At 44.9% G+C, this 14,613-nt stretch overlaps 1 protein-coding gene across 6 annotated transcripts in view; it reads right to left on the bottom strand.

Annotated features, from left to right (window-relative positions):
• OSBPL1A (oxysterol binding protein like 1A) overlaps positions 1 to 14,613 on the bottom strand; it is a 207,892-nt gene that overhangs the window by 137,369 nt on the left and 55,910 nt on the right. For all 6 annotated transcript variants that reach the window (XM_073331361.1, XM_073331364.1, XM_073331365.1 and 3 more), the window contains exon 15: positions 7,199 to 7,305. In XM_073331361.1, the coding sequence (XP_073187462.1) occupies positions 7,199 to 7,305 (107 nt within the window). The remainder of the gene's footprint in view (positions 1 to 7,198; positions 7,306 to 14,613) is intronic.

Below are 14,613 nucleotides of genomic sequence, written 5' to 3'. Positions count from 1 at the left end.
ACGACAGTAGCACCCAGTCACAGGTCAGAACCCCATTGTGTTAGGCACTGTATAAAACAAGGATCTCTGCTCCAAACAACTTACAATAGCAATAGTGCACTGCAAGTGTAAGTCTTTAGCCTCTTTGAGTGTGGTGGGGAGAGGGAGCGGTGCTTTCCTATGCTAATGCCCTATTTACCTGATGGAAATTTAAAATTATCTTGTAGTGCCAAGTAATGCTGGTAGCTACACAGTATTTTTTTTTTTTATAAAGTGAGTAAAGAAATATGAAACATGTATAATGGTACCAAGAGAAAAACAAAATATATAATGGCACCAGACTTTGACTGTGCAACTGCACACTGAACAGGTTAGACTGACCGTGTATCCTAGTGGACAGACCATCAGCTGTTCTGCACACAGCTCACATACTTTAAACCTGGTCCAGGCACACAGGTTTGGAATCAGAAGAACATTCCTCAACCACCCTTCTTTAGGCCTTGTGAACAGCCTAAAGAAAACATGACTCTTACTCTAAAGGGGCAAAGGAGGCACAATATCTACTTTGCAGCAGATTTTTAGTCCTGTTCTATCCCTTTTGCTGTGCTTAGGTGGTGGAAAGAGAGCAGAAGTGATCTGCAAGTTTCCCACTGGGTGCAAGGGAGAAGGGAGCATCCCCAGTGCTCCAGAGCCAGCTTCCATGCCTCCTCCTTTATGACAGGTGGCAAGTCAGAGGTTGGGAAGAGGGCATGGCCACAGCACACTGCATTCTGGCTATCCCCAGAAGGCACAAGGTCCCTTGTGGATCACAACCAGCCGGTTTAAGTAGAGCAGCGTCCAGACTGCTCTCACCTGAGTCAGGGCTGGAAAAGGGATTCATGGAATCAGTAACTGGTTGCTGGTTCTCAGCTTTATTCCCTGTCTTCCAGACGTCCTGGATGGCTCTGAGGCATCCTTCATTAGGTGCTCCTCTAGACTCTGAAAGCCAGTTGAGCTTTTATCCTTCTGTTCCAAGGGTCCCACAAGTCTGGCAGGCAATGTACCAATCAGAGCTGTTCTCCTTACTTTCCTGCACTACACTGAATGGGCAGTGGGGGGGAGCTGCTGTCCCTTTGCTACAGTTGCTCACAGTGCTCACGCCCTGGACATCTGAGGCTGTAGGGGAGGCACCCCATACTTTCTCCCCATAGGAGGCAGTGGAGCATATTCAATACACAGTACAAATGAAACTGGGGGCAGCTCAGTTTTCAACTGACAACTGAGTCAGTTACCGCAGTCACCCTGAAGGATAATTTAGATCTCTGATTTTCACAAACGGGCTCCTGAGTCACAACATGGACACTCCTGTGCAAGGAGCTGTACGGGACAGAGAGTTTTATGTACTGGAAGAGCATGCAATCCAATTTAAATATAGGCGTGTAAAATGAGAACACAGAGTGAGGCAACACCGACAAACATTTACAAGGCTAGACTTGGGCATAGCTTGAAGTTTCCAAGCTATTTAAAGCAACATGAAACAAATAAAAAGCAATCACCTCTCCGCTAGCCTTCTACATAGACATCATACTAACAACTGGTATAAGCACCATCATTCAAATTGCAAATGCATGTATATGAACATGTTATGCTAATTATGCACATGTGACTAGTGAAGTACCACACCTTGATATATCTACCCAAGTTAAACATACTGTGTGAATGGTTCCTGACAAAAGTTAGTGCAGAGAATGCACAAAGGGAATGAATTATTCTGGATTATGTACACACCAAGCCTAATATTTGACACGGACTAAAATAATCTGCAAAAATAAACTTGCATTTCCCCATTTACCATCTTTAATAAAATCTTTCAGCCATTTATCAGTTAAATTATCTTTTGGAACATTTACCACAGGCAGTGAAAAAGATTCAGGCAAGTTAACCAAGGAGAAAATTGTTGAAACTGAAAACAGGCAAGAGTGCAAGTAAGATCTCAATCTTTAAAAAGGAACAGTCGATTTTAAAATCCTGTTGTATAAAGAGGTTACTACCTCTGTTACTAATGCCACCTTTGATCATAAGACGTGAATTTTACCAAGATCTAAATTACTATTCAGCATACTTTTTGTATTTCTATAGTGCTAGAGGATGAAAAAACCAAGTTACATCAGCCTTGCTTTTGTTTAATCAAGCTTCTCTTTCAGATTATTGGTGCTGCATTGAATGAAGTTCTAATACTGTGGAAAATAGATTTTAAAACCTGTTTATATTGAATTTAGATAATACCAGTCTGCAGTTTTAGAATTTTGGGGACATTTAAGTAGAGCCCCTTTAACTGTGCCATTGTTACAGTAATACAATAATTTAGGTTACTAATGTCATGGTCAACAACGAGGTTAAACTGCCCCAGATTGTAGTTAGAAGGCAAGTTCAGCTAGGATACTCGATCCAGCAGGAGGGAAAAGCTTGCTTCCAACAAGATTAACTAACCTTGTGCTAGAGTCACCACCGGAAACATTCCAGGTTTCACTTGTTCTGATGATGGAGCTTCAATGACAAACTAGAGGCTTCAGTAAAAATTCAGACTGAAGATAATCTAATAGCTTCCTAAATCACTCTTTAGTCTTTTTAATGGTTTAGTGAATACTTTTAGATGCTCTATGTTTAGAGTTTCATCCCAGCGCCAACAAGGAGAGCAATAAAACCTATTAACTTTCAGAAGGTGGACGCCAAGGCAAGTAAGTGGACAGGTTTGTAGTTGCACAAAAGACACCATGAATAAGGAGACGGTTAGCGGCTAAGCACCTCTAAAGCGGGAGGGTCCAGCCTGTTCACCTTACCCCGTGTCCTGGCCATACGCGGAGGGCCAGTCTCCTAGCGTGCAGGGATAAGAGCAGTCCCTCCCATCACCTCCACGTCCCGGCCGGCTCGCAGGCTGCTGCAGCGGCTCCCCCCAGATTACAGGGGACGCGAGCGCCTCGGGTACCTCGTGCCCTGGCTGCCGGGTCCCGCAGTGCCCTGGCGCGGCTCTCACAAGACCCAGCGGGGCGCTGCCCGGGCGGAGCTCTCTGCCGCTGGCGGGGGCATAGCGGACACCCGTGCGCCGCGCTGCTGCCGCCGCCGGCCCTCAGCCGGCCGCTCCCGGCTCCAAATCCCAGCCCGGGACCAGCGGCAGCCCCAGCCCCTCCGCGGGGCGTATCGCGAGAGCCGAGCGGTTCCCCGCCCGGCTCCGGAGCATTGCACCACTCCGAAATGCCCCCGGCCCTGCGCGGCAGCCGCCAGCACGCGGGGCGAGTGGGAAGGGCCAGGGCTGCCCGGGCGGCTGCCGTCGCCTCCCGCGGCCCATTCGAGCTGCGGGCGAGAGACAGAGACCGGGGCCAGCCGGCCGGCCCGGGGAAGGCGATTCCCCAACGCGCGGCAGAAGCTAACGGCGCGGGCTCGGCCAGGCTTAGCGCCAGTTCCCACAGGGTCCGAGCGAGCGCTGGGGGTTCAGAGCCAGCCCGGCCGGGAGCCGCAGCCCTTCTCCCTAAAGCACTCTAGGGCAAAGTGGGGTGTGCTTAACGGGTTAGTCTAGCCATGTTCCTGCATTTACAGCGCCACCCCAGTCCCTCTTTTAAGGTCCCGCCGCCACACTTCGCGCATCAGTTCCACACGCATAACCTTATCCCCACCGCACGGGCCCTGGGCCGATTCCTAAATGCCGCCTTCGCTTTCTGACAAGCTGCAGCCAGGCTCTGAGCGACCTTTACCAACTCACCCAGAACGTGCAACGTTTGTAAAAAGGTTTTTAAGGCTTTCCACCAAATCAGCTTGACCCTTCATAAATCACCTTGCCCAGTATGATGTGGTTTTTTTATTTTTTTTTGGGGGGGGGGGGAAGAGAAGAGAGAGCGAGCAGGCAGGCTGAAGTTTGCTCACAATGCAACCAGGAGGTGGAAGCTGAACTCCCACACTAGTTTAAAAATGCAAAGGTGGAAGGCATATAATTTATAATGCATTAGTAAAGACTCTCAGACACAGGAGTACCATTGGTGTATGTACTGTATAATTATGCTACAACTTCACACAGGAAGGGGTGGGCTATGGAGAAGAGGACATTCCTTCTTGCTAGTTAACATTTTTTCCAAAGGTCAACCACTGGACCCAATATGACTGATACACAGCAGCATTCTAAAAAAGTTAACTTTACATTCTAACAACTTTGTAAGCTGCACTTTTTAGTACCCGAAAAGGTTAAATTATGATACACTAGAGAAAGATCAATTTTTGATAAAAACTAGATATCTCATGCTCAATAGTTTAAGGCATTTCCTTCACAACTGCAAATTTGTAGAGAAAGGTGGCATTAAATAGATTACTGGCTGCAAAGTTCAACAAAATTAGTGCAGTAGACACTGTAAAATGAGTGTGACACTGGACATTAGGCAAGGAAGAAGTCTGATCAAAGAGCCATAAAAAAGGGCAAGGAAGCGGGATCTAGAGAGGCTATGAAAACAGGTAGTGATTATGAAAAGAGGTCCAGAGATTGCCCTAGACATGAGTGTCAAAGAAGCCCACAACACATCTGAAAGAGATTGCAAAACCCTTTGAAAATGATCCTTCATGAAAGGAATTTGACAGTCCAAGTTAACTCTGCTTTGACTGTCCTGTTAGTAGAGAGGTGTGTGTCAGGAGAGGAATTTTTGAAAATAAGTGTCTTGATTTCATGATCTCTTTCTTGGAATCTCTTCTGCTTACGGTCTTTATCTAGATAGATGTGTTCCATGAATGATACCAACTCAAATATAAACCTTACATGAGAAGAACTCCATTGTTTACACGAAAGTAGTGTGAGTATTCAACACATGCTGGCAGAAGCTAGAAATATGTGGCTAGGGCCAAATCCTTTTTCCAGGGCAGAGCCCAAGTATATGGCATTTGTACTGGAGAGATCCACAGGAACAGGAAGACTATTCATGTAGCAATAATGTTACTTTTCTTGAATGGAATTTCCAATAGAAAGTTAAGTTCTGGTTTTGAGTAGCAATATTAGTTTAAATTGAGCTCATCAGAGACAGAAGCAGTCAACTGAAAGTGCTCTGTAAGGCACCAAGCTCCCCTATCTCCTTTTCAATATTGCAAGAGCTTTCTATATTAAGATGTGAGATGGTTAGAGCAATGCTATGAAAAGGAATTAGAATTTTTATTGCCTGGGCATTTGAAGATTCTTTGAATAGTTTGGTAATCATAACAAACACAAAGGGGGAAAAATACATTACCAACATGAAGTAGTTATAGTGCAATAATGACAATTATTGTAAAAAAAAAACAAAAAAACTTTGCCACCTCTTTCATGGAAACAATTATGCTATCAAGCCCTTATTTGTATCATACTATAAAGGTTAAAAATATGAACAATTTAAAGTCTGGTACCCTTTTCTTAGCTTCATATGGTATTTATAACATTACTTTGCTCATTAAAATAAAAATAGAGGAATGAATTTAGCTTCACATAAAGCCACATACCTACCAAATATAATCACAGAATCAGAACCATCTCCCTCATTCACAAATGGAGTTTTGACAAGTAGGTATTAAAGGAAAATTAAACTAGATCTATTACAAGATAAACAGATCTTTCACCACTCACTCCATTATGTTGTATTTTCACTCATGCAAGCATAGCTGGCTTGTGAGTAAAGAAGTAATAGGTTTGCATTAAGACTTTTCATTCCTATCCAAGCCTTGACAATGGATCCAGCGTGTGGCCCATTGCTAAGGAACTGGAAGTGACTCACAACACCAACACAATCTTCCCTATTTTAAGATACAAATGACTGATGAAAAACAAAGCTGAACTGAAGAGAGTGTTATAACAGGTCAGGAGAACAAGTCTATGTATGGTAACTTGGTTATAAAGCACCCGCCAGAGATCAACATTAAAAAACAAACACGCAGTACGTGTGCGCTGAAGTACTGGAATTACACTTGTGATACAGGAGGGCCAGGGAGCAGTGGGAGAGTGCTAGAGGGGAAGATATAAGCTCAAGGCTAATTCATAGATTCATAGACAGCTGCAGCAGGACAGAAGCCGTAATTAAGGCACGGTTCCCTGTAGACTAGGGAAGGTGGCTGCAGGTTAATTGGAGCACCTACAGTCAATCAAGGCCCTGTTAGGAACCTAATAAAACCCCCTGCTTCAGGCAGACAGGGGGAGGAGGAAGGAGAGAGGACTGGAGCTTGGAGGTGTGTTGAGAGATTTGGAAGTCCTGAAGTAAGGGAGACCCTGCCCCAGCAGGACAGGGAGACTCCCTTGACCCCACCATCTAAGGACCGAGGGTAACCCCGCCTAAGGGGGATGAGGGTAAGAAACCCGCAGGGGTTGAGAGGGTCTTGAAGTCAGAGCGAGGAACAAACCCAGACCCCTCCCCCACTTCCCTCCTCTACCACCTTCCCGGGCTAGTAGCAGAGCCCTCAGCACTCAAGAGCAGGGGCAAAGGGTGACATCTTAGCTCTCTGCCAAGAAAAAAGCAGGACCCACCAGACTAACATCCGCCATCTTGCCACACACAATAGTATAAACAAACAGGGTGCTATTAGGACAACAAGCCCAATGAGTAGGGGGTGGTATTGAAACTAGAAATACACACTAGGAATTCCCTGGAATAATAAAAATGCTGTTAATATCTCGGACTTAACCAATTCCAGATAGAGGGAAGAATCTGCATAGGGCCCTGCACATTAGTGACAGTAAGTACAATAAAAAGGACACCGCTTTTTAAAAACTGTCCATGAAAACAACTAAATCAAGAGAGACCTTTCCAAATACATGTGGAAGAAGGCAGAACAGTTGAAAAGACTACCAATTAATCTGTACAATATGCAAACAAACCCAAGATTCTCTTTTGTATTGATGCCTAGCTGCAGAGGAAAATGCTAATTTCTTTGATGTATCAGATTCCACTTGGTGGCTAACAAAATGCAAGACAACCAGTCTGGTAAAGGCAGAAGCCTTAGAGGTGTACTTGGTTCAGCACATTAAGCAAGCAAGGCAGCTGCAGGCCTGAAGAGAAATTTGGGGCCTTGGCACATCATGTTTGATGGAGTCTCTGCCCTGCTCGTTTATTTATACCGATGTTGAACACATTTTGGGGGCCCAAGTACAATTGTCCCCCTTTCCTCTGCCTCTCATTAGTTCTGGCTTCAGTGATGCTCTTAAAATAGTTTATGCAATAAGGATGTGAAGTACAGCAATACATACCCCTTCCTGCTTTGTGAAGAGCTTAAGGCAGTTACTCAGAGCCTCACAAGTTTCTTTTGATACTTCAGAGACCACTTCAATTTTCTGAAGAAATGAAGGAGGCATTCCTGAAAGTCAAAAGTACCAAAGTGAGCTGTTTTAGGAGACATCTTAACTACCGATTTTGCACAACTGTTTGCTCCCAAACGGTCAATTAAAAATCCTGTGTATTTTATGTGCTACATCAGTGCCAGAACAGTAGAAAATGCTCTGTCTACAATACAGTGTACAAGTTAATATTAGGGGAAAGTTTCTTCCCCTTGTCCTGAACTTGGGAAAGGTTTCAAAAGGTAATTTATTCATGAGTTGGATACAGTTCCACTGCACAGCTTGGCTCGGAACACGAGATGGGAGAACTCTGGGCTTCATAAGATTACCCAGCCCTAACCTGCGTCCCTCCTTTTTACCCCTTCTCCAGGAGTAAGGTGTAAAGACCTCTCCTGTAAAAGTATTGCATGATCTGTAGTCCAAGGATGGTGTGCAGTTACTGCCATCATGTCAGACCAGGAAGCTGAAGAAAACCCAAGAGGCCACACTCAAGTTGGACAACCAAGTTACCAAAAACAGGAATCAGAAGAGACTGGTGGTAAATATCAAGGAGAAGAGGAAAATCTTCAAATGAAGGCCAAGACAATACCTGATGGGGTAAATGGTACAAACAGCACAAAAATATCCCCTCTTCACACCCTGAATATAACCATCCCAAATGGATATGTAACAGAGGGTGGAATCATTAGCACTCAGGTCCTTTTGTAACTATAATTGTCAGCCTGTTATGCAGGATAAAACTCAAGACTCAAGTTTCCCTTTGTCCTTGCTGTAATCCCCTTATTCATGCATATTAAAAATGGAATTACTAATTCTAAATTAGAAGAAAAAGGTTTATTTCATCTTAAAAATAATAGGGTTCATTTAAAAACCACCACCAGCAGCAACTATGTTGTACATTTGGGCAATAGCAAATTAAAACACCCATACACGCATCTGGTAGCAAAAAGTGATATACCCTTTATGTACTAAGTTGATAGGAGAGCATGCTCAAGGCTATATAGTGGTTTGTGGCAAGCCTGGCTTCCGCATCTGTTACACAAGCCATTTAGAAGCATTATATTCATTGCACTACTGCTACGAAAGCAGACAAGAAAGTAGAGGTAAGTTTGAACTAGGTGTCTGAGTTTGCAGCATTTCGAAGATGTCAGAGGGTCTTGATAGTGACTACACAGAAGACACAAGTACCACCACAATCAGTCTCACTAAAAAAGTAAGTGCTGTTCTGGTGCAAATACAAGAGTCTGACAATTCAGTACTGCCACAGTTATAAGACATCCTCCAGTGTCTTTTACAAGCCACACAAGAGCAATTTTACCCAACATGCTAGAAACTACCCTAGATATTACATGAATGTTTGTACTTTGACACATTGCAAGAAACTTTTTGTCTTGATTAGACCTATATATATTGTGTAATACAAGAACTTCTATCTTTGGAGCCTCTAATTAAAACTCAGAGTACACTTAACAGTTCTAACTGTGACTATCAAGTTGGATAGGCACCTTCCAAAATGAAAGATACAGGCAATATTCTACTTTTCACCTCTCCTACATTCAGTTGCTTTCTTCTTACTTCACCCAAGCTCTTCCTCCAATATTGTTTTGTGTGTTTGGGGAAAAAAAAAATTTAGAACATGGTCCAACTATGGCCAATCTTAGGCTCATTTTAGGCTTTTCCAGTAGTTAATTCCACAATAGATGGCCATCTTGCAGAAGTCCCATCTTCGGTTCACAAGAGTTTCACCTTGGGAAAGGCTAGCTATACTGCCCAGACGGGAGCATGGCTATCTGACACAGTCAGACCACAAGTCACTGAAGTCCTTCAGTTCAAGACAACACCAATTCAAGGCAACAGTATGTGATCTGAGAACAGGTGCAAGCCACATGTACTTGTGCAATGCTTTCTGTTGTGAGCCACTGAGATTGTGTCCTAGACTGAATATGTGCTGTCTCTCCATTTCAGTCCTAGATAAATGAAGTTACAGACAGTGATAGGTGACAAGTACTTGATCACTGTGGTGGGGTCACCTCCTGAGGGGAACAGGCACAGTTTCCTGTAACATTGGAAATGGAAAGATGCATTTTCTATTACTGCAATTGGTTATCAGGCTTAGCAATAAATCCATACAAGTCTGGATTTGTATTTGACAATCTGAGAGCATACTGCCTTGACTGATGGCAAGTTAAGCACCTTAGGATCAGAGGTACTAGCTCTCTTCCAACCAGGAAGACTTCTGCTTTATCTACGTTAAATTTCAGGTTGTTGCTTTTCATCAAAATGTTGGTCTTATTATACTAAAAAATTCCAAGGACTTCCTGATGCAAAAACAACAAAAAACAACAAAAAAACCCCACACACATGTATGTTGTAAAACAGCTTCAAAAAGGGATGAAAGGGAAGTGAACAGACCATTTTTGTAATGGAGCCATAGCACATCTATTTCATGCTAACAAGGTAAAAAGGACCATACAATGCTGTAGTTTTGACCCCATCAGCATGAAGGAGAAGAACTGTACTTTATTTGCCCTTTAATTTGTTTTGAATATTTGACTATCACCTTGTATAGTGGTCAGAAATCTGACAAAAAGAAAAGGAGTACTTGTGGCACCTTAGAGACTAACCAATTTATTTGAGCATAAGCTTTCACGAAAAGCTCACGAAAGCTTATGCTCAAATAAATTGGTTAGTCTCTAAGGTGCCACAAGTACTCCTTTTCTTTTTGCGAATACAGACTAACACGGCTGTTACTCTGAAAGAAATCTGACACATTCAGATGGAAAGCCAGTGATAGACAGTATTCTTCATAAAACTAACTTTTACACTTCATCTGGCTAGTTTGGACATTGTTAGTTGTCCTCTATTTGATTTCCACTGCATTAAACCCCACCCAAGTTAAATACCACTGACAATGTTTGACTAACCTTAATGGTTTATTTTTAACAGAGTTTAGTACTGGCAAAGCCAGTTCTATTGAAATACATATTTTAAAGATAGACACTAGCCTTAATATAATTCTGTTTCCAAAGACTTGGAATCACTGTGCATGTCTACTCCTAGAACCAGCTAAAAGTGGTATCGGCAAACAAACAGAATTCTATGATTGCTTCAATATGGACAGCATGCTCATTTGACAAAGATGTGTTTTACGTAAAAGTTAGCCCCGCAGACAACTTGGACTGCATCAAGGTCGGTTTCTTGTTTGGTAGACCACTACCGGCAAAGGCTTGGCTAGCCACATGCTATCCTGTTAAAGACAATGGGCTTGCACAGGCATTAACAAGCCTTGTGGATAGAGGGGAAGCAGCAAATGTGGTATATCTTGACTTTAGTAAGGCTTTTGATACTGTCTCGAATGGCCATAACAAAACAAACAAAATAACCTAGATGAAGCAACTATAAGGTGGGTGCATAACTCGCTGCAAAACCATTCCCAGAGAGCAACTAACAGTCATAGGCACTGACTCCATGGGTGCTCCGGGGCTGGAGCACCCATAGGGAAAAATTAGCAGGTGCTCCACACCCACCAGTCATCAAGCTCCCCCTCCACTCCTTACCTTCTCCCCCCCACCCCCCAAGCATGCCACATCCCTGGTACTTCCCATCCCTCCCAGCACTTCCTGCCCCCGCCCCCCCCCCCCGGCCACTTAACAGCTGTTTGGCAGCACTTAGGACTTTTGGGAGGGAGGGGGAGGTGCGGGGACACGGCATGTTTGGGGAGGGGGCAGAGAAGAGGTGGGGCAGGGACAGGGACTTAGGAAGGAGGTGGGGTGAGGGTGGTGCAGAGGTGGGGCAGGGGTTGAGCACCCACCAGGCAGAGGGGAAGTCGGCGCCTATGCTATCAGGCGTTCACAATGAATCACTTAAAGATTATGGACAATACCAAAGCTGGGAGGGGTTGCAAGTACTTTGGAAGATAACATTAAAATCAAAACGATCTGGTCAAACCGGAGAAATGGTCTGAAGAAAATACGATGAAATTCAATAAAGACAAATGCAAAGTACTCCACTTAGGAAAGAACAAATCAGTCGCACACATACAAAATCGGAAATGATTGCCAAGGAAAGAGTACTGTGGAAAGGGATCTAGGGGTCATAATGGATTATAAACTAAATATGAATCAACAGTGTAACACTGTTACATCCCAGAACGATGTTTGCTTTTTTGCATTAGCAGGAATTTTGTAAGCAAGACAAGAGAAGTAATTCTTCTACTCTACTCTGTGCTGATTAGGCCTCAGCTGGAGTATTGTGTCCAGTTCTGGGCACCACATTTCAGAAAAGATGTGGACAAATTGGAGAAAGTCCAGAGAAGAGCACCAAAATGATTAAAGATTTAGAAAACATGACTTCTGAGGGAAGATTGAAAAAAACCTGGGTTTGTTTTGGCTTAAATTGCAGCAAGGGCAGTTTAGGTTGGAAATTAGGAAGTTTTTTCTAACCATCAGAGTGGTTTAGCACTAGAATAAAATTGCCCATTGAGGTTGTGGAATCTCCATCATTGGAGATTTTTAAGAGCAGGTTGGACAAACACCTGTCAGGGATGGTCTAGATTACACTTAGTCCTGCCATGAGTGCAGGGGACTGGACTAGATCAGTGGTTCTCAACTGGAGATCCGTGAACCCCCCCGAAGCCGGGAGCAGCACAGGGCTAAAGCTGGTGGGCTCCCTGCCCCGAAGCCAGGAGCCGTGTGGGGCTGAAGCCAGCAAACCTCCACCCCCCAAGCCAGAAACTGGGAGTCCCCCCCATATACAACCCCTAGTTACCCCCTGCCCATAGGTGCTGACTTTTGGTTTTGCAGGTGGGTGCCCCTTCCTAGCTCCGCCCCCTTCCCTAAGGCCCCACCCTCACTCTGCCCCATTCCTCCTCTTCCTGCCCCTGCTCTACGCCCTCCCCTGAGCATCTCCTGCCCACAGCTCACTCCCTTCTGCCCTCTCCTGCCTTGAAGGTGAGGTGTTTGTGCTGGGGGGGGGGGGGGGGAAGGCCTCAGCCTCCCCCCAAAACTGGAGATTTTCAGCATATTTATGTACTTTTCATATTCTGTTATTGAATGTGTGTATCACTAGCATCTTAATGTAATTATTAAAATAGTAATGAAATATATCATTACATCATCATGAATTACAGTATATTAAAATCATTACACTCAGTTACAAGCTGTCTTCAACATCCCAGTTTAAAGACATTATGTTCACACCTGCTTAGGGCCTGTTTGGGAGCTGAGGGCCACTGATGGCTGTGGGAAGAAGGTGGATAGAAGGGACAAGGAGTGGAGAGTCTTTCCCCTCTCCCTGCCCCTTTCTCCTCTCCCTTTCTCTTGTTTCTTCTCTAAGTCCTTGCTCCATTTCCTGATGTTTCTTCCCTTCTTGCTTCCTACCCATGTCCCTTTTCCCATCTCTCTCTGCTCCCCACCTCCTGGTGGCTCTGTCTAGTGCCTGCTCCCACCCACCCAACGTGGAAGAGGAGGTTCCCCCTCCTTGGGTGGAAAGGTTGCCTAGTAGTTAAGACACAGGCCTCGGTCTCAGGTGTTCTGGGTTTGATTCTCTGCTTTGCCACAGACTCCCTGCTTAGCCTTGGGAAAGTCACTTCACCTCTGTGTGCCCTAGATCCCACCTGCCAAATGCAGATAATGCTGTCACTGCCTCCTAGGCTATATCCATTCATGGTTGTGTGATGATAGGGGAAATGGAGACACCAAGGTGGGTAGATTTGGGCTGAATTTCTCCACAGCTGGAGAGTGAGAGCCAGCTCTGCGCAGGGGGGATGGGAGAGAGAAGAGCTCAGGCCAGTTCCACACAGAGTGGGGTCTGGGACTTCTCTTCCCCCACCCAGCGCAGCTCCTGCCGGGATCCGGGGCTTCTCCTCCCCCTAATCCACCACTGCACCCAGCCCTAGCCTAGCTGGGCTCCCTTGGGTCATCTGATGCCTGCTGTAGCCGGAGTGGAGCCTGGCTGGCAGAGAGCAACCATACACGTGGCCATCAGCCCAAGAGGTGTAGGACGGCCCTAGGTGAGCAGGGGCTGGCTGCACTGCTGCTGATAGCCCACGCCTAACCTTAAGGCTTTTTTTTTTGTGAGACTCACTCAGCCCCTGTGGGAGCACGGAGGTGGGAAACAGCTGATCTGAGCCTGCCCACCCAACAGCTGATCACAGCTGCGCACAGGCTGCCCCTAGGAAACAGCTCATCAGCCAAGGCACCTGCAAAACAGTTGATCCCTGGCTGCCAACAGCTGGTAATGCCAGTGGGTGCTGAGTACCCAGTTTGTTTTTTTTTCCTGTGGGTGCTCCAGCCTTTCCTGCATCCTAAGCAATTTTCAAACTTTTTGAACCGAGTCCCCCCTTCAAGTTATATTTTTTGGTTGCATCCCACCAGAGCCCAGACAGGCTGGGTGGCCTCCTGAGTGAGTCAAGGGGGTGAAGGTGGCACTCCCTCCCTGGACCCCACTGTGTAAAGCTGGCTCAAGCCCCACCAGCTCTTGCCTCCCCCCAAATAGAAATAAAATCTATACCTATTCCCAAGGGTGCCCCCAGCCTGGAGCCCCAAGTTCCCTCCCCTCCCGCCCCCTCCGGGCCCTGGCGTTTTTAATAGCATATTGAGGGGGGCCTTAGCAAGGAAAGAAGGTTAAGAACCCCCTCAACTCGATGACCTCCTGGGGTCCCTTCCAGTCCTACAATTCTATGATTAACAACTAGCATTCTAATTTGAGCTTAGTACATTTTAACCACTGTTAGAAGTAGTAAGGACTCAAATATACACGAAGGCCAGATCTGTTTATTAAAGAGGTTTGTTTTTAAAGCCCCCACTTTTCAGATAAATATAATTTAAATTCTCAAATTACCACTTTTAAATCTTAAAAATCCATTGATTTCAATTTCATATTATGCATATATGTACAAGGCACTAGCCCGAAACAAGAGAAAGTCAGGATCTCTTAAATTTGATGCCTGTACATAATAGCCAATAGCATACAAACAGCAGAGTTCCAGTTAAGTGTCCAATGGCAACAGTATGTGATTTACAAAGATTTGAGCTCTCCCCAACCTGCTGTGTCCCCTTTTTATACAAGGACACTGGAATATATGCCATCTCACTGACCCATTAGTTTCTTTATTACATTTAATTCATCCCCATTCCACAAGGTCAGTGCACCATAGCTTTTTTACTACAATGAGCAAATACATCATACAAATTGAGTGAGGAGAGAAACTAGAAGCAGCAGCTGATCTCTTGGCAGTAAGGAGGGTAGCAAGAGGGCTTTTGGTACCTTTAAGGGGACAATAAAAGCTACTGCTCTTGTGTTGTAGAGCCATTTAAATAAGTGATTCC

The sequence above is a fragment of the Lepidochelys kempii genome, chromosome 2 (genome assembly GCF_965140265.1).
Source record: "Lepidochelys kempii isolate rLepKem1 chromosome 2, rLepKem1.hap2, whole genome shotgun sequence".
NCBI lineage: Eukaryota > Metazoa > Chordata > Testudines > Cheloniidae > Lepidochelys > Lepidochelys kempii.
The sequence above is the reverse complement of the archived record's forward strand: the minus strand, read 5'-3'. Positions and strand labels throughout refer to the sequence as shown.